General features: G+C 37.6%; 1 protein-coding gene across 1 annotated transcript in view; it reads right to left on the bottom strand.

Moving 5' to 3' along the window:
* The window catches only part of TRPA1 (transient receptor potential cation channel subfamily A member 1), a 37,984-nt gene extending 22,260 nt beyond the window's left edge, over nt 1–15,724 (bottom strand). The window contains exons 1-9 of the mRNA XM_064442555.1: nt 15,497–15,724; nt 12,654–12,816; nt 11,216–11,391; nt 9,316–9,423; nt 8,787–8,895; nt 8,283–8,428; nt 6,240–6,376; nt 3,969–4,017; nt 81–180 (exon numbers count right to left, since the gene is read on the bottom strand). Coding sequence (XP_064298625.1) covers nt 81–180; nt 3,969–4,017; nt 6,240–6,376; nt 8,283–8,428; nt 8,787–8,895; nt 9,316–9,423; nt 11,216–11,391; nt 12,654–12,816; nt 15,497–15,616 — 1,108 coding nt within the window. The 5' untranslated portion in view covers nt 15,617–15,724. The remainder of the gene's footprint in view (nt 1–80; nt 181–3,968; nt 4,018–6,239; nt 6,377–8,282; nt 8,429–8,786; nt 8,896–9,315; nt 9,424–11,215; nt 11,392–12,653; nt 12,817–15,496) is intronic.
* Nucleotides 15,725–26,318: the final 10,594 nt, after the last annotated feature.

Here is a 26,318-nt window from a genome sequence, read left to right as displayed (position 1 = left end):
GAAGAAAGTTAGACACAGAATTCTAACATGTATGAACCCTGCTCAAAGGAAGTATATAATATGTGTATATTCCTTTTTACCTTTTGAGAGCAGTAAATTCACAATTTTCCACGACGCACAGGATGTGGCCAACAGAAGCGGGGATCGACCTTCTATGTCAACACTATCAATATTAGCCCCCTGCAATAAAGAATTTTGAGTTTATCATGAATAGTGAATAAACGAAATTTTAAAATGGTGCTGTCCTTTATAAGCATGGCAGAATTACAGGCATTCTTAGTAACTCCAGATAAGTAAATTCAATAAATACATTACAACTCTATATAAAACTACTATGTTTTCAAGCTATCAGCCACAGCCCAGTCATCTTTATATATAAATTTAGATGCCTAAATAATAGTGGCCTACCTCTATACTGGGCTCACGACTCATTATTTTTTGTTAGGATACCTTTCCATGCATTTAGATACTCAAAATTTATAATTCTAACTTACTTATAATTCTAAAATACTGGGATTGAAGCTCTGGAAAAATACAAAAAATTGCAACCCTTTCAAATGATGTCTTACTTATCGAACAATTACCACAACAAGACCCTTCTGAACTGTTCAAGAAGTAATGCATCCAGAGATTAGTATAGTTTGGTCTGTATAGTTTGGTCTATTTTCATTTTCTATTCTTCCTCATAAACTATATAAGCCAAGTCAATTTTGACTCCAATTTAGCTGTATCAACAGCGGACACATGTTTATTCTCCAGACTCAAGGCTTTTGATACAACCCTTTCTCCTTAGGGGAAGCAAAAGGACTGGAATGAGATACTCTGGCAAAAGCCCAGTTTTGCTGTTTTGTCTAAATTTGCACAAGATGCATATTGCCAGGACAGTATGGTCACTGTGGTCACTATGATCATATCAGCAGAATACTATTAGCATAAACATATCTATCTAAAAAATCCCACCAACAAGGGAGCATGAAGATACAAGTAAATGAACCAAGGAGATGTATGTATATTTTATGATGTTTTAGATATATTTTTTCTAGATATTGAGTTGCAAGTCAAATCAGATGAGTTGAACAAAGTACACAAAAAAATCTATTTTATTTTAGATCATATCCAAAGATCACTGAAAAAAAAAAATCAATGCAAGTTTTTCCATTAACTTGAATCATCTTTGGGTCCAATCCTAACTCAAGAGAGAATTAAATGTAATCATGAGCAATATTTACTTTCTAGGATGGTAAAACCTGCAATGTAGTAATAAGAAACATTTAATAAATGTACAATGATTACTTTACCACAGAGAACAGGAAGTTTCCAATTTATGTTGATGAAATGTTTGAGAGTAACACATGCAGGACTCTTTCCCCGGTTACCTTTCTACGGGGTCAGACCACCTCTTAAAAATGTTCTTACTCATCAAAGAAATAGACCTTTTTTATCCAAGTGGTTCATTCATTTCAATGAATACAGGGAAGCAATTTCCAGTTAATAACACAATCTTTAATCACCTTCCATCCAGCTATCTTCATTGTTCAGCCTTCAGCAGCGGAAGGCTGAATTCAGCAGAATTCAGCAGCGTTCATCATTATTTAACCACAATAAGGAGTAACATATATTGGCACATATATTTACCACATTTACAATACAGCTGAATTAAGAGTTTGAAAATTAACTTTCTGAACTCCTTTTGCTTTTGCATTTATACATTAGTATCTGTGAATTAAACATACACTAAGATAAAATAAATATTATGCAAATTTTGTAAATATCAATTAGTATTTAATATTTCATTTTCTTTTAGTGAAGACGAAAGAAACAAAAGGGGTAGAAGGAAGTTCAAAAAAAGAAGCAAGAAAATATGTAAATTTACTGCTTATTTACTTCAAATAAGTACATTTCAATACAATTAATGAAGTAAACTCAGGAAGCACCAGTCCCCTCAGTGATAAATTTTCTAGTATGCAAGGAAAAAAACCAGGGAAATTGCTAAGACACTAGCTAAATCATGAGAACTTTCTGATTTTCATGTCTTTATTCTTCTTTATAGTTGTGTACATAACTTGTAAATACAATCACACCATCTGCATGCACAGAGGAGATACTCTGCACCTAATTGTCAAATGTGATAATAGCTACTTTGCCATTATTGTTAAAGTCATTGTGCTTAAAATGCTTAATTTGCAAACCAATTTGTAGGTAGCAATTCTTTAAAACTAAAAAGTTTGGGAATAGTGATCTAGGTTTCGGTGTTTTGCCTTTATTTAATGCTTTAGTTAGCCTTAAGTTATGTCAAAGCGTAGCTGTACATCTCACTGAAAGAAGAGCATGTACTCATTGCCACGTTATGTTGAGGCCAAATGCAAAATAATGAAAAGCTCTGCAAGAAGTATCTGTAGAGTTTGATTCTCTGATTTTTGGCAGCACATCAACCTACGACTTACAAAAAAAATCGGTGTAATTCAAATGTAAAGAGCATACATTATGTGCCTGGACAATTCTGTTTAGCATAGCTGATCTTATTTTTTCTGTCCAGAAAAGCCAGATGTAATACTGTTCCTGTTTAAAATGGCTTTTATTTTCAGACACAAAAAGTACCAAAAATAAGATAAAGGAAGTAATCATTGTAAGTTAATGTGCATGAAATGTGGATATTTAATGCATAAAATAAATTAATTTTGTTCTTTCTTAAAACCAGAAAGCCATCCTGAACTGGAATTTACTATTTCTTTTGAGCAGTAACATTACTCCACCTTTTCTTTTTTGCTCTCATGTACACTACAGCATAGGCCGTACCTAGAGATCTTGCCAGGAGTCCAAGAGAGCAGGCAGCACAGGTTGTATGTGCCGCATCCCACTAATGCCAACTAGCATATTTTGATCCATTCCCAGACAGGGCAAATTAAGAGAGACTTAAAACTTCGAAACTGACATACTTTTATATGGAAAGCCAAACAAACCCTCAGCATAGATTCTATTAAAGAGGCCAAAATAGTCAAAATGACACTCAAGGAACAAAAGTTTGTTCTTAGCAAATGCGATGTTAAAGATATTCCCTCTAACCCTTTGTGCACACAAGCCTCCACATGCAGAAACTTTTGCCTGTATTTATCAGGTAATAACTTCTGTAGATAACTTCTGCTCATTGTCAGACAAGTTTAAGCAGTCAAACCTCACCATTTCACATCTGAACTAAAATTAAGTGCAACATCTTGTTCTGACTAGATCCAGCCCCTGTAACAGAGTTTCTGAGAAAAACAAAACTGAATGCAGAAGACAATTTTTCTTAATATAATTGTCATGAAATTAAGTAAAAAACCTAAACATACATAAAATGGAAAAGAATATTCTGACCTCTGAAAATTTCCTCATCTGGCATATAGTGGTTATATAAGCCTTAGTTTAATTAGTATAAATGGACACTTGGAGCATAGCCAGGAGCATCCCCAGTTACATGTCTTATCTTTCTCCCCCATAATTATTCAGTGAAGAAATATAACCAAACTACACAGATTAAAAAATATTTCTAGATCATGCACAAACTTAAATATATGGCTATGTGATCCCAGAACAATCATAGGTACATACTTCAAAGAAAGGATTTCTTTCTGGAAAAAACAGATTAAATACAATGCATGTTTAGCATTTATTTCATATTCCATAACCTAAAAGTAAGGATGACTGAACCAGTTTGTCATATCTGGTAAAAGATGTTTATGAAATCTTTCTGAGTAAGTAAAATGGAAATAAAAATGCACGTTTTCATCCTCTGTAACTGTGGAATGCTACTATGAAGCCATAACAACTGTTGTACTGTAACTGTCAAGTATGCATTATGAAATATATTAAATATATCTCTAAATAACCTATACCTGAGAACACATTCTCCTTTATGAATTTCTCTATGCAGACCTGTAGTAATAGATAACAATAATCTCTATAAACATGTTGCTTGATTAAATATTTACCATTGAAATCAAATACTCTGCCAGTTCATAATGATCAAACAATGCTGTCCTGTGGGGAAAAATACAGTAACATTAGAAAGGACAATGAAGTTGAAAGCCAGAGGGTAGCATTTTTCTCCATTTGATGCATTTTCTAATATTTTCAAATAAATATATTTTAAAATAAAGAGACAGAGAGATACCTTTATTACATAATTAATCTTAACAAATTGTTTCCATTTTTGTCACGGAGTTTTGTTTACAAACTAAGTTCAGTTAATACATTGAAAAATCACTGTGGGAAACAATGACCTCATTGATAGGTCAACAGGCATTTTCCCACTGATTTTTATCAGAACCAGTCATTTCGTACGTCAGATCTTTTGTTGTACCACACAAGGTCAATACAGAATTCCACAAACTTCAGACTCATTTTGTTCCAGAAAGACCTAGAGCCTCAAATCCATTTCATTGATCCGATCTCCAAAGACAACTTACTATATATTTTGTATAATAACGTTGAAGTGGGGTTAAAATGGCAATGACTTAGCTAAACATGTATTCTGACTGTGGCAGGCAATTCTACTTGAAAAGATATGAAAAAATATAATATAAAATGTGGTGACATTTATTAATTTACTGAAATTATTTTAAAGCTGTCTATACACATGAAAATTTGTCAGTTCTACAATAAGATACTGGATTATATATTTTAAGGAAATAATGATGAAAGCAGGAAGTATAGCACAGTTAATACACACACTGTAAATGTTTGCAGAAGTCTGACCCCTATTAAGTATTTTGACTCAATGAGCAACACAGAAGGACAGTTCCAAGGTTGTACTGTATCTCAAAGATAACAGTTCCCTTAGCATTGTAAGAGGTAGTAACACAGGGTGTACTAGAGTTAGAACCAATTACTCAAAAGACGTATTTTCAAAATCATGTCATGATTCCAAATAAGTAGAGACGCCTCCATTATCTATAGCAGGCCCCTCCAGACAGGCATAAGTACTGAATGCTTCACACACACTCAAAATAAATTCCAAGGTGCCTGAAGACAGAGTGAAGTCATTTTATAAAATGTTTACATGGAAACATGACAGTAGGAATGTGAATGGATCAAGTCCAGCCTATGCTTTGCTGCTCCTTCACTTCTCAACAAGTCGATGTTTCTCATTTGGTTTATTTATATTCTGAGACATTTGAGGGTTTTTCTACCTTTCTGATGATTCTTGATAATATTTTTTTCCAGTTTCACAGACACAGGGAGTAAGAGAGTGTCATGCTTTGTCCAAGGACAATAATTTTCATGGATATGACAGACAGTTATCTATTATGTAGTACGTTGTATCTGCACAATTTTCTTTGGCATTCTGTCATCACTTTGTCTTCAAAGGTGTTCTAACACAGTAGCATTTCCAAGAGTACCCAAACCTTATCTTAACTTTAGAACACACTCCTCTTTTAATTTCTTCAGTTATCTTTGAATCGTTCCGATTTATACTGTGTCCAAAGAACAATCATCTCTACTGTCTCTGACTTTCTACCAATTGTTTCATATTGTAAAATTCCTTGTAGAATAATACTGTAAAATTATTACACTTAAATGCAGCAAGGCATATCTTTCTTGCAAAAATGTATAGATGGGGAAATATACTACCTCCTGTAGAGTTGATAGCCAGCACATTTAACTAAGTGTCTTTCTGCTAGAGAAGACTGAGAAAACTTCTCAAGAGTCTAGTGCTCTGGTTTCAAATGGACTCTGAAAGGCTAGAAGTCTAGAGGATCACTACATACAATAATGCCGTCTGCAACTTTGTAGTCATAAGGTAGTGTATCAACACCTACTTGTACCTGATCAGGTATAAAATATTTTTTTAGGGAAAAAAACCATTTTTTAAAACTTTTTATATTATTTTTCATTCATTTTCTAGGGAACATAGCCCCATTAGATGAAGGCATTTGTTCCACAACCTCAGAAGCTGTTAACAATTCCATAAACTTGTTCCCTGGAGTAAATTTTCAATACAAACTGTTAGTGATCATCCCTAGACATGGTTCCAAGGCAACTGGAACTATTTTGGTTTTGATATCAGCACCAAAATCTTTAACGTTTTGACCAAATTAGAGACTCTTTCGTATTGTACTAAAACCATCTTTTGGAGAAATTCCAACCCATGTGGAAGGGTGTTCCAAAGTACACTATATAAAGTATAATTGGATGCTGAGAAAAACTAAGAATATCATGGCTCACAACTTATAGTGAAGTCTGGTGGAGCAGCCTCCTACCTGTGAAGCAATGTTTCCTTATTCCCATCTACAGCATCAATAATGGATTCCTCACCAGCATAGGATGACATCATTAACTTCACAATCTCAGTTGCTCCTTGAGTAGCAGCAAAATGAAGTGCTGTGCATTTTTCATTCTGTAAATGGGAAAATAAAACAATATTTAAATATTTAAACACCAACAACCTAATCTCCAACCTATTAAATGCACTAGTGATCTAGCCCAGGATTCATAATTCCTAAATGCCTAAATTTCTATGCAAGTAATGAAATTTTAGTCTTTAACTAAAATACTGTAATTCTAAAGAGAACTTAAAGACCAGAAAAGACTAAAGAGAGAGTTTTAAAGGATCACTACAAAGCTTCTGGTTATTCTATGCCAAGTCCCTAAGATATGAGATAATTACACTCTTAACAATCTTTTGTAGCTGAATTAATAAACAGACACACAGAGCACCGTTTAATACAAGAGACGAAGCAAAGGAAAACTACAGAAAGCCATAGGCAGACCAGTACAAATGAATAAGCAAACAAATGTGCCTATATAATACACAAAACACATTATTTCAAAATGTTTTTTCATTCCTTAAATGGAATCTTCCTTAGATGTCATTCTCAAATAAAATTTTCTGCAGTTTAAAAATAACTTGGTCTAGTATGTTATTAAACTATTATAAGATAGACAGTCAAAAAATTATTAAGCAATGAAGAAATTATTAGAACGAGATTTGCCAAAACGGGATTTCATTTAGCGAGATGGGACAAACTAGCTTTGATATACGCCTGGGGGTTTTGGCTTTCTCCTCTTTGGAGCAGGAATATTTCAGTGAATGAATTGGAATGGGCTTTTTCACAGTGCCATAAGCATTCTCAAAACAGTCTTACCCATCACAAAATCAACAGCATAAATCACCTCATTCAAAAGCTGTGTGTTCAAAGAATGAAACCAATAAAAGAAGGCTAAACCATGTTTATCTTTGCTCTCATGAGTTGATTTGAGCCTTGCAAACAATTTGATTAATGATCAATATCTTCAGAAATGTTTACTCATCATGAAGCTGGGTATAGGCCCTTACACCAACAGTATCATGGTAGCTGCAGCAGCATCACAAATTTGTGCTTGCTTACAAAGAAGACACAGTGAAGGCCAGGACAAGGCTGATGATAAACAAGAATGATGAGAAAGGGTCAGATCAAATACCCCATTTCTGAGAACGGACGATATCAGGTGCATAGTAAAGACTCTGTGCAGAAGAGTCTGGCTGGAGCAACTCCCTTATGAGGAAAGGCTGACAGACTTGGGTTTGTTTAGCCCGGAGGAGAGAAGACTGATGGGGGATTTCATAAATACTTATAAGTATCTAAAGGGAGGGTGTCAGGACGATGGAACTAGACTCTTTTCAATAGTGCCCAACAACAGGACAAGGGGCAATGGGCACAAGTTGGAAAACAGGAAGTTCCACCTCAATATGAGAAAAAACTTCTTTCCTGTGAGGGTGACAGAGCAGTGGCACAGGCTGCCCAGGGAGGTTGTGGAGTCTCCTTCCCTGGAGACATTCAAAAGCCGCCTGGATGCGCTCCTGTGCCCCCTGCTCTGGGTGTGCCTGCTCAAGCAGGGGGGTTGGACAAGATGAATTCTAGAGGTCCCTCCCAACCCCTACCATTCTGTGAAGAAGGCCATACCGTCCTCCAGAGTGCTCTCCCAGACTCCATCTGTGTATGACTCAAGGACTTCCTGAGCCACAAGGGGTGTCACAGTATTCAGCAGCTGGGGACTGATTTTTCTTCTATGGATCTGCCCCAAAGCATTTTGAATCCATGCAAACTTTACATAGCTACAACATCTTATGTAACTGGTGTAAAGAAACCTGCCATTTTGACTGATTTGAACTAGAGACTTGTTTTCATTTGCTGCCCCCTACGTTTTGCATTGGAAGAGACAATGAGCAATGATTATCTGCTCATCTTTTTTTCATATCACTTAGAGATTTAGAGATATCTAGGTTTTAACCAAAATTATATTTCACTCCATTTGAAGTTTACCTGTTTTAGATCAATTTGGGCTCCAAATTCAATGCACATTTTAATCATTTCAAGGTCCCCACTTTGAACTGCCAAATGAAGTGGACTGCACTTTCCATTATTGGTAAAATTGATGTGGGTTTTAGCAGAGTGACCCAATTCTTCACCTGAGAAATGAAAATAAATGGAAATTTTTTAAGCCAGAAAGATAACAGAAGCTATTAAGGCTTTCAAAACAAGTATATGAAATGTGGAATAATATTCTCCCTCTCAAAATATGAACCTTTCACATCTATCATTAAACAATGGATGGGCACACATTTAAGAAAGCAGTTAAGCTACTGCTGAAATCCTGCAAAAGTTACTAGCATGAATTGCCCGTAGGAATAATTGCATTAACTTCTTGTAAGTTCGATCACAGTTGTAAGTGCTTGTTTGCACAGTTCTTTGAGCATTAAAGCACTAAATTGGTAACACTACTATAAGCACTAGATCTTACTGACTGCTTGGAAACAAGATATTTACCTTTTTTTAAAAGAATTTCCATACATGTTTTTGCACCTGAAAATGCAGCTGCATGGATAGGCATACATCCCGTTTTGTTTGGTTTACATATTTTCCCTCCATTTTCAATCTGAAAAATAATGCCTGGATATAGCTTAATGGCATACAGAAAATTCTGACTAATGAACATACTATTACAGGTATAATCTCCTGGGTAGCTTTCTCCTTTTTATAAGTTTTCTATGCATTGTGAAGGTTATATGCAAACATCTTTTACATGGTATATCCATATGTCTATACATACATGTGTTTCATTTTGTGTTCTCATGACCTTCAAAATTAGTTTAAGTTTTTTTCTGTTTGCTACTCAGCTATATTTATATATGCTCTTAAAAGATTAAAGTTTGTTAGTAACCTAAGCAAAGTAACTTGAATATTAGGTCCATGATTAACCCTCCTCCACTGAACAAAGACAGAACATGGGAACAGAATAGCACTGCATCAAGGTAAAAAGAAATTACATCAAAAGATAACAGATAACGATACGTACCAGGAGTGTCAGTGCTTCAGGATTATCCTTGTAACATGCTACAATTATAGGTGTGTTCCCTGCTTCACCTTCCAAATTAACATCTGTACTGCTATGCTGGACTAAAATCTAAAGGTTTAAGAAAACATTCAGTCAGCCATAAGCCAAATACAACAACAAAGGCCCACTCCATCACTTTTGTTGTTTATCTCCCAGAGCACTCTTGCAGCTTAATCTTTTCGCATGCCAACAGCCCACAATGCATAGGCAGACGAGGGACAAAATGAGGGAGAATGTAAAAATATGCAGGCGAAAAATGCAGGTGAGAACAAAGAAAAGTACAATCCTTCACAGCAGACAGCTATGTAACTTGGACAAACACTGCACATAGCTGCAGAGTACCTTAAAGTTCTATTAAACAATTAGCCCAATACTGGAGAAAATCTTTTCTGTAGCAAATTGCAGATGGGGATTTTCAACTGAAGTTTGTATTAATGTCTTGTAATATTCTGTATTCCCTGGAAAGTTGCAATGTTGTAGATGCTGCTCCATTAGACATCTATTGGACAGTTATATAAGATCGAGGGAGACAGGACTCAGTGAAAACAGGGACCCTCCCAGTCCTGAATTCCAGCTTCAGTCCCTACATTATCAGCTAACACGGGGCTATCAGGATCAACAAGTACCCCTATGACTCCTCCATCACTTTTTGAGAAGCGAAGGATCTGTAAGTGATAATGACCACACTGCGCCAAATATTTATTCCTCTATCTACATATTTATTTAACTGCCATTCAGTAATTCCGATTAATTTTTCTGTACTGGAGGAACTGGCACTTTTTAATCACTCTCAGGCAATTTGGCAATAGAAACCAAAGGAGAATTAGGTTGAATAAACAACAGAGTGGGGAAAAAGTGGACACACATTTAGTCAAAACCAGAGCTCTAAAATAACCCAAACCCAGAGCTTGATACAAAGCCCCTTTTTAAAAATGTCATTGTATTTCATATTTTATTGCTCTTAATTCATAAAAAATACAGGTTTTGTAAAAGATGTGAGGACAGTGAAATATTTTAGCACTGAAAATCTCTAAAGGGTTTTAAGTCTCGAATACAGGAATATGTTTTTCTTTCTTTTGCTTGGATGAACTACAAAAAGAGACAACTTTAAAGGGAAAAGTAAGTGATGTGGTGTTAAGGTGGTATTCACCTAGTAAATTCAAGAACTTCATAAATTCTAAAATTCTATCCAAATGTCTCACGTGGAGTAAAAACATTGTCATTGCACTTGGACAAATTATGAAACAATTATACTCTTCTAAATCTCAATGCTGTTGCTATTTTACAAGGTTCAAAATGGACACCTTAGCAATTTCTTCACAATATTCTTTTGTGTTTTTTAATTGCAGCTTCAGTTCTGCTATTATTCAAATTATTATTACAATGCTGGTTTTAAGAACAGCATTTTCTGACTAATTTTAATCTTTTTTTAAAAAAAATACATTAGTTTCAAGAAAATGTTGGTATTTCTATGATTCCCTATAAAATCACAAAAAATAAAAAATCAGAACCTAAATATTTGAAATAACACATGCCAACATGAAATTTTAGCATTAAAAAGAACCTTTTCAAACAAAAATTCTTTGTGTTTGGAAAATTTAAAAAAATGCTCCATGAAACATTACGACTACTATCATAGCACAGATATCAATATTTACATAAATCGGTAAGTTACTTTTTACTTGGTGTGCTCAGACTACAAAAACATTTCTATAAACATCACATGTTACACATCCAGCTTGCTAAACAAAGCATATGAGGAGATAGATACAGCATATATAAACAAGGTCTTGGTGGTCTGCACGCCACTGCTGTTGAGCTACTTATCAAGTCTGTGTATGTATGCAGTCTTTAGACTTACCTTAACAATTTCATTGTGCAGGGACTGCACAGCCATGTGCAAAGGTGCCATCATATTGGAGTTGAGAATATTTGGATTGGCTCCTCTGCTGAGGAGCAAACTAACACTTTCGACCTGGTTTTTCTTTGTGGCCCAGTGCAGTGGGGTATTTCCAGAAGAATCCATCACATTTAATACTAGGTCAAAGGAGAGATAACAAACAAAAATGAAAACCAAAATGAAAACCATCAAATGTTCTGATCACACTGAAAAAAAAAAAAAGTGTCTTCAATAGAGGTTTAAGTCTGTGCTACTGCATTTCTTTGAAAAAGGGAAAGTTTGCATGTCGCGCAGTGCGTTGTGTTAAACAGATTAAATATTGTACTGAAGACACAGTTTTGGTTAGAGAGATGGAAGGGGTGAAACACCTGTTTATTTCTTGCCCATTATTATATACCATTTTTCTCCCCCCAAGAGTTACTTGATTACCCTCTTTTCTTGTCTCTTCTCTTCCCTATCATATTTGACTTTGCAGCTATTGCTTTAGAGACTGCACAGAACAAGTGAGTATGAATAACTAAAGAAATAATAAATGCTTGGAAATTGTAAGAAGATTAAAGACCATATCTATTCTGATTCAATTAAGAACACAGAAGTTAATCGATTCACACCAGTTATAAAACTGGTCTGTTCTACACATGTATTTTGAGCTTCAAAATTGCAAATAAACTTCAACAAATATTCTAAAACAATAAGACAAAGTTTATACACTGAAAAATAATATATTTCAGACAGAATATTCTAAATTTGCCATCATTATGTGCAAAAATGAGCTTTTCAGGGCCACTACATGCTTGCTCAGCAGCCCACAGTCTATCAGTGGAGTCCTACATAGTTCACAATGCTTATTAATAACTACTAAACAACACCTTTTGCACAGAGTACTTTTCCATCGTTTAAGGCCCCGCATTCTCCTACTTACTACTTCTTCCCTAAATTTCTTTTGATGGCCTATCTCATCAAATGTTTATTCTTCCCCACTATTAAACAACTTGTGATGACAACTTGCGTGCCAAGTATACGAAACCAAATTAATTCTCTTTTGCATTTCCAGTATTATAAATGTAACAACAAACATGTAACAAATAAGGAAGACAAAAATTCAGGCCCACTGTATTTCAGTTTTCTTTTTCATATCTGAAGACTGTAAATCTGAGTCCCAAACAAAATAAGAGATATCAATTCTCAGCATTAGAGAGGAAACAGTCCTAACTTAACAAGGGCAACCCAAACCACACCTGAGACACTGTGAAATGTGGCAGACAGTTTGAACTGTATTTAAATCTATAAATGTAGATAACAGACCAGTTCTGCTTCTGTTGGGTAAAAAACACTTTGATTATTGAACCCTTTTATTCTGTTAAATAGTTCATACAATAGTTCATAAAATGTGTGTTACCTTCACAGGAAGAATCATCTATGATCAGTTGCATTAATTCTATTTGACCTCCTTCAGCAGCATGATGCAATGGGGTGGCATTTAATTCATCCACTTTGGTAAGCCCAGAACGATTCTTCTTAATAAAGCTCCGTAGCCTACAGGCACTTCCATCTGAAATCACCTATTTTGGACACAAATTTTCTGATTTTCTCATTCTCCTAACAGGCAAGATATTAGCAATGCTATAATGTGTTACTGTGGGTATCTTACCACTCAAAAATTCTCTCCCAACTGTTTAGTTTTATACAGAATTACACAAATCCCAATCAGGTTGAGTCAACAGTGAAACTCAGATTGATCTGACTGATTGCAAAATCAGACCCAGATGAGAAAAAGTGCAAAATTAACAAAATTCTAAATTATCTTGAATACATGATTTTGCCTTCCATAGTGAGCTCAAGATCCTCCCTCCACCATGGAAAATCTCAGACAAGCAAATTCATCACTTACTGTTTTATACTTTCTCCAGTTGTGGCCATGTCAAATGAATTCAACAGAGCAGAAAAAATAATAATCTTGACAAATTCCTTCTCTAGATTTTTCTACAGAGACCGATATGTCCTGGGCTTCCAAGTTCAGCCGTTGGGTTACTGTGATGTTCTTTATGTCAGAGCAACCAATAAATTCTTTAATTTCAGTGGTATCCTAAAAGCATCCCATGGACTACTATCTCAGTCTGAAACAACCCAGCATTTTCACAGCGTAATACAATAAAACCTGCTCCAACAGCTCAGACATCTGACTCCTTGATACCTCCCTGGCACTGTGCTTTACATCCAAAGCTCACTACCGAAACCCTGCTGATTCTTATTTTATGATGTTCTACAAATATTTTTCTTAAGAGTGTTTCAAAAACCATACTTGTATAGAAAGAAAAGTGATAGAAAAAAATGGTCAGGAATTTAAAACCACGTTATTAAAAATTAAAAGGGAATTAAAAAGAAAAACAATTCAACAAAATTGGGAGGAAAATAAAGGTAAAAATATATATCTAAAGTAATGTGAACCTCCCCAAAGGTGTATAAGCAAGCAAAGGGTAAAAAAAGGGAAATGCCCTGAAATCACTGTTCCCTCCTCAGCTGCAAAAGAAAAGGAAAATTTTGCTCTCCGGGATCCCCTGAGCCACAAAGCTTAAACAATTTTTTGCTGTCATTAAGCAAATATACATTACAGGGCAGCCCATTCATACAATTAAGCATGTGTTTAACTTCCTTCAGCTTCATAGTCCCATTGACCTCAGTGAGGTTACTCACGTGAATAATGTCACAAATGTGTTCAAAGATTTAGAAGACTGGCGCCAAATACAAGGGTAGCATCTGCTTCAAAAGTGCAATTAGAAAACGCTAATAGAAAACAGGTGATATTGTTGTGGAAAAGGTATTTAAGATGACTCAACTGTCATAAAAATAAGAGGTCAATTGCACACACAAATATCTATACATTTTATATTCATCAATAAGCTATTTAAGAAAACCTTATTATAAAGTCCAGTATCTTCTATTCCTTCTAATATTCTAATTTAATTTTGATTGTAATGAATTTCAAATCTTTCTATTAATGTAGACCACATTTTGCCACTCCTTACATTAGAATTTTCTGTCAATGTAAGATAAAATGTGGCCAAAATGTGGCACAATGATAATTTCTATCAGCAAAAATAAGATTTTTCAGCTAATGCTGCAGCGTTTCACTAATAAAATAGGAAAGGAATAAATCTGTTAGGTGTTCTCAGTACTTCAGTTGGTTCAAAGCAGCAAAGCAAGCTATTTTAAACAACACCAGCTCCTCTCCACTTTGCCTGAACAGCTCTTTAGTGGCAAATCACCCACCAGAGTGACAACCTGTGTTATGCTGAAGAGATGTGCTTACAACAAAGGCTAGCACACAGAAAGCAAGTCTGGAAATGATCTCATGAGGTCTTTAAACCTATCCACATACTCCGTCAAATTTGTTCAGCCTGCTGTTAAGAATCTCCAAAGTTACCCAAGTTGTTCATCCTGTAAGTTACCTCTTCCTCTGCTGAATTATTCTTACCATTAAAAAGTATTCTTACCATTAAAAAAGGCTTCCCTAACATTTGGTCTAGGCGTCCCTAGGAGCAATGTAAGTACATCGCTTCTTTTCCTACTCTCTGTGGAAAAGGGGAGAGGTTATATCCTTCCTGGCAGCAATTTTGCATTTGCAGGTTGCGCCGCTGGTTCCCTTTCCCTTCGTAACAGTTCCAGTGCTTCTAAACTTTCCTTTCGGGACATTTTTGCTAGATGGTCTACTCATTCCCACCATGACCTCTGGACCTCCCTCTCAGAGGTGGACCCTTTCTGGGGCGTTGTGCCCACAGATCATAGGGGGATGCGAGCCCCTGGGGCGGCCGCCTGCCGCCCACCACCGGCCCCCGCCACCCCGTGTCCTCCTTCGCCTGCTCCCCTCCCGTGTTCCCACCTGCCCGGGCCACACAGTGCCACAGCCTCCTCTGCCTTCACACCCCACGGCAAGGGCGGCTCCCAGCCTGCCTCCCACCCCTCACAGCTCTCCCTCTCAGCGAGAGGAAAGGGCTTCCTGGGGGAAAAGGTCTCTGGGATGCAACCAACGCCGAGTCCGCACAGACGCCCCCAGAGCCCCCGCCTCACCCTTACCCACCTCAGCCTCCACCATCACCCCTCCTTGTCCCAACGCATTCACACGAACCCCCCGTCTTGGGCACCATCTTGCCCCACGCCGGCCGCCCAAGGCTGGCCCCTCACGCTCACACCCACCGCCCAGCCCTGGGAACCCGCACCTTCTCCGCGACCCACCGCACGCACCTTGAAGACATCCTGCGAGGCGACGGAGGCGGCATCCGCCTCGCAGACGACGCCCTGGTAGGAGCTGGAGACGGCCGCCTTCTCCCGCGACCGGCAGAGCCGCAGCAGAGAGCGCTTCATGGCGCCCGCCCGCTCGGCTCCGAGCAGCGCCCGCTCCGGAGACCTGCGAGGAGAAAAGACCGAGTGACGGCCCGTGCCGAGGCCGCGCCCGGCCACCCCGCCGGAGCGGCGGCGGCAGGAGGCGGGGAAAGCCAGCGGGGGCGCTGCCGCCGCTGACCCGGGAAGGCGAGCCGCTCCCCGCCGGGCGGGCACCCCGCCGGGAGGCAGCTCCCGGGCGGTCCCCTCAGGGGCCACCGCCTCAGCTAGGGCTGGGTGCGCCCTTGGCGGGTTGGAGGCTGACCCCGCAGCCGGCTGGGGAGCTGCATTGCTTGCGAGAGGGGGCTAAGCGATGCCCCTTGGGTTTTGGGTGGGTTTTCATTCCCTGGTTGATGTGCGCATCTGTACAGGAAAGAACTGCAGCGTGGAGAGGGCGATGTGTAAAAATTAAAAGAAATAAAGCAAAACGGGAGCAGTGAAGTCAGACTCTTCGTAGTGCCTGTGGTGCGACCTGTGAGGAGAAAAGCAGCCCTGCCTGGGCTGGGTGCTGTAGGGGCGAGGGGGCTGGTCTACACCAGCCTTGCAACTTTAAAATAGTTTAGTTTACTGTGATTAACTTCTTCAGCATTTACTTTGTAGTCATAAAATTTTCTTGTAGAATTTGTTTTACCAGCAAATTTGGAGCAGCGTAGGAAAGCTATAGGAAGACTATAGGAGTAGCACAAAGTGTTTCAAAGGATTAATTACTAAAGCAACTTTAACTGAGTCTTTTACGGAAACCTGTGTAACTCAGAGAACTAACAGTTTGTTTACTGTGATAAGAACAGTCCCACCAGAGGTCAGGTGGCGGCTGGGCAGACACTTAGGAAAGGCAATAGGAAGCATACGGGATGACTTTTTGCCTGTATGCTCATGGTTTATGGCAGTTGGCAGCTAAAGGAGTGCCAGAACCAGGTGTCTCATCCAGTCCAGCCTGTTTAATAGCTGTCAACTGGCAATTCTCCATTACTTGGCTCATGCCCTGTCTGAACCCTTTTTACACTGTGTGTGCCACAACATCCTGTGGCACTAAGTGCCATAATTTCATTACGTGTTTGTGGAAAATACTTTCTTTTACCACTAGTTTCAGTTAGTTCTCCCTAGTGCTTTTATTTTGAGAAATGGAGAGTTCATGATTTTTTTCTGTTAGTTCATAATTTCACAAAGTTCTTCCAACTCTTTGTTCACTGATGGGGTTTGGTTCATATGTTGGGTTTTTTTTTCTTAGGGATGCCTCTTTGTATCTCTGAACACCCTCATCCTGCTGCTCTGCATCTTTTCCATGTTCCTTTTGAAATGGGATGGCAAGACCTACATGCTGAAGTCAAAGTGTATTCAAGCAATAGTACTAATTGTTCACTTTTTTCCTTCATTCCTCTCCTAAATTCTCGCAAAGGTATTTGCTTTTTTTTGAATGCCACTGAGCTAAGCTTCCTGAGAATATTTGCTTCTCCACCACAATCCCTTTTCTGAGTGGTGATAGTACAAATAAATAACATTCATGCTATACTCATATGAGGGTAGTTAGGGATATGTGTCCTCTGTGTACCCACCAACAATTTACCAACATTGAATTTCATCTGACATTTCACTACTGTATCACCAAATCTTGTGGGATATCCTACAATCATCTGCATTTTCGTCGTTCTGAAAAATTCAGTAACGCCTTCCAGATCACCAGAATATCTTTGCACTATTGATCCCAACACTGACTTGAAGGGCTCCTATGGAACTTCCCTGCTTTGCAAAGATCCATTCCTACTCCATACTGTTAACCCTTAACCAGATTCAGGAAATCCTTCCTGCCTGCCCTATGACAGTTTGATTTTGTTACTAGACTATGATGAGGGACCTTGTTGAAGGACTTTCCCAAATCCACTATTCACTCACATCATTTTTACCTCTGTGCTTGCCGATTCCTTCAGAGTGTTTCACTGGCATGTGTAACACCAGGCTCCTCTGTATGAACTCTGTGTTTGTTGTTTCGATCCTAGAGCCTGTAACTCCACAATCATTTATAGTAAGTTGCTTAAGTTACACAACCTTAACTAAGTAGTCTTAAGATCATAAAACTAAATAGTACTAGCTGGGTGGTTTTAAGTGCTTGGGGAGTAGAGCTTTGATCCTATTAATTATCAGGCAACACTGAAAAATGGAACAAAAAAAGTTTCTTCAGCCCACATTCTGCCATAGCCACACATGTTGCATACATTCAACAGCAGTGCATTAAGGTAAATTTTTATTTTTATGTCATCATTCATTGTGATCGAAAGAAACAGGGTCATTTGTGCTATAGCAAGAAAGCTATACTCAAGAAAGCTAGCCATTAGTGCCTGCAGAGGTTCTAATTGTGTGATTTGGGATTAAGTCACTGGAGGAGGCCTCCATATTTCTAAACCCTTTTCCTGGTACTTCGATTAGGAGCAGCCCCAGCTGGTGAGATTGTTCACCTTCCCATGGTGAGGGCCCTTTGAATTCCCTGTCTGGCCTTGAATTTTCTTTTGCCCATAATCCTCTTCATGAGAAATTAAACTCAACAAATAACAATCGAGATATTATATAAAGAAAATAAATGCTCTTTTCTGCAAGAATCATTACCTGGAAATAGAGGTATTACTGAAACATTGGTAAGCATTAGTTAATATATCACCCATTTTTTTCTTAAAATCCCCTAAACTGCAGTCAGAGTAATGCTGTGAAACAATAGAAGTCACGATCCTGAAACAACCATAGTTTTACTTTTTTTCTTGAATCTGATAATACTCCCCCTTCTTTTAAAATTACTGTTTTCAATCTTCTACTAAATGTTCAGAAGAATGTTCAGAGCTTGAAAAATAATACAAAGGTTTTCCATTCCCAGGAGGAATCAAATGGAATTTTAAGTGGGCTGACCACAGCTTTTATTTCTGTGTAATGATTTGACTTAAGGAACTAATTCACATAAGTAGTCAGAGAGTAACCTTTCTTATATCTGTTTTTCCCAAGAGTGGATTAAAACACATTTATACCCTTCTATTTCAAACATGATCTTGCTAATGGTAGAATAGTGGATCCATTAGTACAAGAAAAGTTCACTACAGGTAATCATAGAGCAGCATTTCATTAAAAATGTGATTGTTTAATAATTAAGTTGTATATACAGTAAATATGCACCATTCCAGTCCTGTAGCCTTAGTAATACAGTACAGCAATTTTGTTAATTATGCAGGCCTAGGAACCGTAAATTTAAGCAACTATGAGTAGTGAAAAAGATGTACTGTATGTTTTTTTGCTTTGGAATTGATTTCTTTGGCAACAGTGTTACACAAATTATGATGTGTAAAATGATATTTAGGATTTTGTGTTGACGGCTTAATTCAGTAAGCCAAACGAATTAATGATGCTACTTCAGATATTGATTACAGTCATCGAAAAATTAATCCAAGCTACTGCCTAAACAAGCAAGAAAGCATTGCCTCCTACAAGTTTTCAGAAACATGCTTGCACTTACCATGGAGAAATATCCTACTGTCTTTTTAAACCAGCAAGGTGAATTTAACTCATATGTTACATTTATGTCTAACGGATTTTTCATTGCATTTTTTCTTCTTGAGATTTTGATGTAGTAAGGAACATGCTGCTATGCTCAGCAGAAGGATTTAAGTTATTGACAGGTTTATTGCATGCCTTACTTAAAACAGAGGATTTAGGAAACAATAATTCTTTCCACTACACCACAGAGACTGTTTTTTTAATGATAATCAGGTTTGAAATAATATCTTACAGATTTTGAGTGCTACTCAATGCTTTGGACAAGAAAAAACTTAAATAGAAGCCCATAGAGTACAATCATGCTTTGAAAGTAAATGTAGTTTGATCTTACAGTTAATACCAATTGTACTAAGTACAGAAGGTGACGCTCCATGAGAACATTCTTGGTAAGGATACTTTCCAAGGTGTCCAGTTCAGCCCAGCAATTAATTTCAGTGAGTATTGGCTTCAAGTTAACTCCTAGAAAAAAAAGCTTTCAAATATATACGCTGGATCTAGAAAAGGTTTAGATGTATGGTAGCAAAAGTGAATGCATCCCTGTCCCTGTGACAGTGGGATATGTACAGGTGAGGGGTGACTTAGGTACCTATTTCAGACAGTAATCCTCCTGTGAAGCTGGGAGCTTAGCCATCTCTAACAAACTATCTTTTACACAAGTGGAGGGCCTCTTACGTACCAGGCATCATACACCTCAGACTAAAGAGATTAAAACATTGTCTACTGCTTATGCGATCATGGCCACCAAATGGTAGCTTGCTTTCTGGTAGTGAACATGCAAATGTACAGCCAGAGACTGTCAGGGTCAAAGTGCTGAAGTCTGGTTCCCTACCACACTGGAAAACTTACCTTCTCCCTACCTCCAGGACTGGTTTTGTGGTTTTATGTTCAGCTACCACTAACCAAACTCAGCAACCACCTGTGAAGTAGGGACCTTAACCATGGGCTTCCCCTAACTATGGAATTTAGGAAAAGCTGAATTATCAGGCTTCAGAAACTTTCTGGTCCATAAAGTCCAATCAGACTGAGGGATGGTATATATGCATTACGCTGCTTGTTATGGACAAGTTTATTTCAGTTCTGGATATTGTGAAGATACACCTCCAGTTGTACCAACTCTAAAAAACTGGAGAATCTTAGTAATGAAATACATAGAATCATAGAATAGTTTGGGTTGGAACGGACCTTTAAAGGTCACCTAGTCCAACCCACCAGCAATGAGTAGGGACATCCTCAGCTAGATTGGTTTGAAGATATAGGATATTCGTACATGTAAGGGTTAAGCAAGGGTTTGTTTTAGGCAAGACACTCCTAGATTTCAGAAGCCTAAATCCTACCTGCAATCTAATTTCGGCACTTTCTTGCTGACAAATAATACATTCAGAAAGCATTATTTCTTAATGCTACTTGGACTTTCCTCATCAGCTGTGTATTTTACATCGCCATTGCTGTCCCTACATGCATCCACAGATCTCTCCTATACAGTATATATGCTGCCATGCTTGTCAGAGAACAGCATGCTCATTGCAATGTTGCTTGTCATTCATTAGTCTCCCTGCTTAGAAACCCTGTTCTCTTCCGGACATCCTATCCAGCAAAACCTGTCCTTTATAAATATGCTTTAATCACAGAACGCCTACTCTCTCTTCTTCTCTGAAAAGCTGGAAGAAGCTTTTGATGACTTCTGTTGTTTCAGAGATATAGTCTAGTCTCATTGTTGGTTATTTATATTAACCTGTTATTGATAAACGTCCTTAAAGATGGAAGTTTTAAAAAATGACTGTATGAAGGAAAACCTGTCAGAATGTGTCCTGTTCATGGTATGCTTTAGGAATATAATTGAATTTACCATATACAGTATCAGAAAGGCAAAATAAGATGGAATAATTCCTTATTACAACTCTATTAACTGCTTTATTTATCATTCTGTTGAATGTTCCCATGCATTCATTATTTCCTAATGAAAACACACAGTAAATTTTAAGCTCACTGTCTTGGAGTTTCCCTATTTTCATATATATACTTTTATATACTTTTTAAGATATAATGTAAGATTCTTTCCAAAAGACATTTCGTCATTAAGGGATTAAAATAGTGATGGAAATATGTTACAAATTACTAGATAAGTGTGAATCTACTCATGCTTGTTCACATTGGTAGAAAATTATATCAAAGATGATTTGTGCCAGAAAGTGCTTGAAATCAGCATGAAATAGAAAAGTTTCAACTTGGAGGGGGAGCGGGGCAGGGAACCCAAATAAACAGAGGAGAATGAACTAGACTTTAGGATCATAAAAATAGGTAAAATTGTGGAAAAATGCCCGTCAGCATTTTCAGGGGAGATGTACCGATACTATTGTCCTCAAAGAGTACAGCGTGCATCTCACCGCTAAACCAGAATGATCAAACTTTTTCATGCTCACAGTAGTTCTGGGGAACCACTGATGGAATAATGTCATGGATGTTTCCCTTGTCACCAGTTTGCAAGCATAGAAAATGAAAGGTGGCAACTTCAAGCATGGAAAAGTAGCATTAGTAAAACAATACTGCACATTATTTCCAACTGTCTTCATGCTGGCATTTCAAGCTTATTTTTATGACCGTATCTCTATCCTTCCTGTCTTGCCTGTTCTTCTCCCTTGGCTTCTCTGTTTATATTTCAAGGCTGCTTAATCCTTTCTTCTCTTTCCCTGACATAATTTTCTTTCTGTACACATTATCCAGCCAAAGTCTGTCTTCCCCTCAGCTTCTGCTGACTATGCTTCCATTTTTTTGAACTAAAAGGATCCACTATGCTCTCTGTCTTATGTACAAGGGTTTTCTGAAATGATGTCCAGCATTTCTAATATCTAAGAGAGACATGGATCCTACCTTTCCAGTGGTTAACCTGAATCTCCTGTATAACCAACTGGGAGTAACGAATTGAATCTGTATCGCAGAAGCAGCCGACACTGGAAGTCTTCAATAAATGCTTTCTATGGATCATCACAGACTGGTGTAACTGCAACAAAATATTAGTTTTTCAAAATAGAATGCAGGTCCTAATATCTATGTCAGATTATACCTCAGGTTTTCACTTCTTTCAAACATCAGTAATTTATTTTGCAAGATGTCTGTATCACTTTTCTTTCTTTCCAGTGAATTGCCCATGTGATTGCAGTGAAATGGTGAAGCAGAACTTTTGGTATGTTAAACAATATTTCTATCAGGTTAGGAAAAAAAAGACTTGTTAAAAGCCAGATTTATTAAAATGTATGTTATATAGTACAAATATGCTCTCCCTATATATTATTTTAAAATTAAATAAAACATTATCTTGAAAATGGTTACAGATATAATTGAGTGACAACAATGCTTACATGCCTGAATTTGTAAAATATGGAAATAAATAGTTTCTTTTTAAATTAGTCAGCTTAAACACATATAATTCAGGAAAGAAGAGAAAGGTCAAAATATCTTAATGAAAGTACTTTAAGTACAGTATTGAATATTTTAGCTAGTCTTTAAGACTTGCTGGCTCTTGACTCGATTTGCCCAAGTCCTGGACATTCCTTTCCTAACTGAAGGATGGTAGTCATATCAAAGCCAGACATTGTGTTTCACAAACTAAGATTAAGTTCTGTATGCTTATTAGATGGAATAGATAAGGGTATTTGTTTGAAATATAGTTTCTATTTCATATTTATAGACACAAAACTATGATCAGACCCTCAGTCATAATAGTCTCTTTTATTCTAAGCAAATATAACTACATATTTCATTTTTACAAATATTAGTTAGAAATAGAGTTAATATCTACCAGTAAGGAAGATGCAATACTTAGAATATTTTCCTGTATGGATCACCTGGGGAAAATAAACAATGTCTGGTGGCCAAAAAAACCCACCTAGATTGTGAAAAAGTTTTGCCGATAAAAAGAAACATAAAGTCATACTGAACATGAAAGGATGTCATATTATTTGTATATTACTTGCATTTTCCTGCTTGGAAAAAGTAAATTTTATTAAAATTCACTAAGATATGTATCGTACAGTTCTTTAATTAGCTGAAATTATGCCATATTTACATTTAAACATGAATTCCAAATATTCTACTTTGTATTTTTAACACAGAAAGCTCCCTAAAAGCAAAAGAAAAACAGGCCCAACAAAAATTTGAGCGACCAAATCTGAGCTACAGGAAAACTATATTACGCTTACCATTCAAGAAGTTTGCAGGTGATTTCTCTCTGAAGAAACACATATATAAAGAACCAAAAGATATGACTATCTGATGCTTATATCAGTAAGTTCTTGTGGCGTGTGAAGCCACCAGTTGTGTCATCCGGTGGCTCGCTCTGTTTAGACAGACGCGTATTTAAAAGAGGTAGGTATGCATTGCTCAGTGTGGGAGGAGCATCCATACTCATCAAGTGATCCTCAAAACTTTCTTTTTTTAATACGTCTGATCCAAACACATCCATTTTCATTTCTGGCTGCAAATGTACCTTCTGTACCAGAAGATTTTTTCTAATGCAATATCTTAGAGTAGTTTCAGTTTTGTTAGGTAGTCACTGGAGGGTACTTGTTTACCTATTTGCAGTGAACTAATTGCTTTTAATGGAAAATCTAAACATTACCAAAGAGGAATACTGTCTACTTATGAAGATTCACTTTACTAATAAATGTTTCAAAAATTAGAATTGCCATATAAAAAGTAGCCGACTGTGATCAATACCTAATGCAATATAGGGCAGCAGAAGAGTTGCATGTGCTTTCTTTTTGAAATATAAATCATACTTTGTTTTTTGCACTTTATTTTCAAAGTGCCACAGAATTGCTCAGTTCATTTGAACTAATTCTCAAATGACTCTTTGGACCCATCTGCGTTAGACTGAAAGTTGGACTACACAGTTCTCTGACGCTGGAACAGTTACTGTGGCCAGCATTTTGACATAGAACAGTTTCCTTGTGCTAGCACATATCAATCAAATTGTCTTACCACATACACTAAAATAAATAATTGTGCAATCTGGGGAAAGTAGCTCATATACTCCAAGAAGGATCACAAATTTAAGTTCTGCACGATTTCATTTTCCTGCTCTAGAATCTATAATCCTTACTGATTTTCAAACAAGGCATTTGATTTGTGGTTAAGAGAGGCACATATTTAAGCTTTTCTGTTGTTTTGATCATATAGAAGCTGGACAACACTAAGATATTTAGAAAAAAGTACTTATTCTAATTTAGATAAATTTATATAAAATCTCCTAAACTGACATTTGACAAGGATGGAGCTTCTGATTCTGAACTTTATCTTTCCCCAGCCTGCTGAAACCCACCAAGCATTTTAACTCAGCCATGCTAGCTCTTGTTCATGACCAGGATAGCTTAATGACTCCATGACTCCAGATGAAGAACAGCTTCCTAACCTCTCAACAGCCAAGCAACTTAGACATTTCTCAAAAGTTGTCTACCATCACTCAATTCTATTTGCCTGTCTCTTTGGATATGGAGTCTCTAACTCAGTAAATACAAAGCAGGGACACACAGAGGATACAGAGTCTCTGTCGCAGTAAATACAAAATACATGCACACACATAAATAGTCTAAATAATAGTTGAAGCTTTACAGCATGACATGATGTGGCCAAGAAGGCCAACAGTATCCTGGGCTGCATGAAAAGGAGTGTGGCCAGCAGGTCGAGGGAGGTTACCCTCCCCCTCTATTCTGCCCTGGTGAGGCCCCATCTGGAGTGCTGTGTCCAGTTCTGGGCCCCCAATTCAAGACAGGGAACTACTGGAGAGAGTCCAGAGGAGAGCTACCAAGATGATCAGGGGACCGGAGCATCTCCCTTATGAGGAAAGGCTGAGATATCTCAGTTTGTTCAGCCTGGAGGAGAGAAGACTGAGGGGGGATCTTATCAATGCTTACAAATATCTGAAGGGTGGGTGTCAAGAGGATGGGACCAGACTCTTCAGTGGTGCTCAATGATAGGAGAAGGGACAATGGGCACAAGCTGGATCACAGGAAGTTCCACCTCAGTATGAGAAAAAACTTCTTTCCTGTGAGGGTGACAGAGCAGTGGCACAGGCTGCCCAGGGAGGTTGTGGAGTCTCCTTCCCTGGAGACATTCAAAAGCCACCTGGACGCGTTCCTGTGCCCCCTGCTCTGCGTATGCCTGCTCAAGCAGGGGGTTTGGGCAAGATGATCTCCGGAGGTCCCTTCCAACCCCTACCATTCTGTGATTCTGTGATGATTATCTTTAAAAAATATGGAACCTGAGAAAGACTGGTCTTGGTAGACTTTATGGACTTACCATTGTACTTTGAGTTATTTGCCAGGGCTGCCATACAATGCTTGAACCATGAAATGGGTTGTGTTCACAGACTTTTTTTGGAGCAGGTAAATAGATGATACAGTGCCTGGTTCATGAATATGGATGTGGTTGAAATTTTGTGGATATTGAATAGTGGTTCTCAGTCAGAAAACATAATTTAGTCAAAATCAGAAGTTCAAAGCAACAGGATATTTTGTGTGGGGAAACTTCAAAATGAAACATTTTTGAAAAGGCATTTCTGCAGTCACTGAATTGAGTCATCTGATAACCCGAGTGGTCACAACATGTCATTCATCAGGTGAACAAATTCTACCTTAAAGCCAATGATGTTTCTTGCCCCTATTGCTCTGTCTAAAAGGCTTTTCCAATACCTTACTGCTTTCATAGTTAGGAATGTTTCTGTAATTTCCAAACTAAGTTTATTCATGATCTAGGAATGACCATTTTCTAATGGTTAAGTTTGTCTTCTGTTTTAAGCTATTCTTCCTTCACCATGGTACCTATCCTTCTGATTTGCTTTGAAGAGGACAATGGTAACCCTTTTATAGCCTTATTTTTGTCAGACTTGGCAAACCATTCTTTCATCTTCTTCCCAAAAATCCTAACAGCCTCTTGGGACTTGTTCTTACTGTTCCCAAATAGCAATTTGTAGGTTTTTTATTCTGTATTAAAACTGGCAGCTACAGAAGTAACAGCACTTTCAAGAATTTCAGGTGTACATTAGGACTTAATTTCACTTAATGGAACTAATGAATTCATTGTAACCCTTTCTGTTGCCCTGAGAATAAGTCATGCTTTTGACTATTCAAACATAGACTAACAGTGCTCCAAAGAAGTCTCC

This window comes from Phalacrocorax carbo, chromosome 2 (assembly GCF_963921805.1).
Source record: "Phalacrocorax carbo chromosome 2, bPhaCar2.1, whole genome shotgun sequence".
NCBI classification, from domain to species: domain Eukaryota; kingdom Metazoa; phylum Chordata; class Aves; order Suliformes; family Phalacrocoracidae; genus Phalacrocorax; species Phalacrocorax carbo.
The sequence above is the reverse complement of the archived record's forward strand: the minus strand, read 5'-3'. Positions and strand labels throughout refer to the sequence as shown.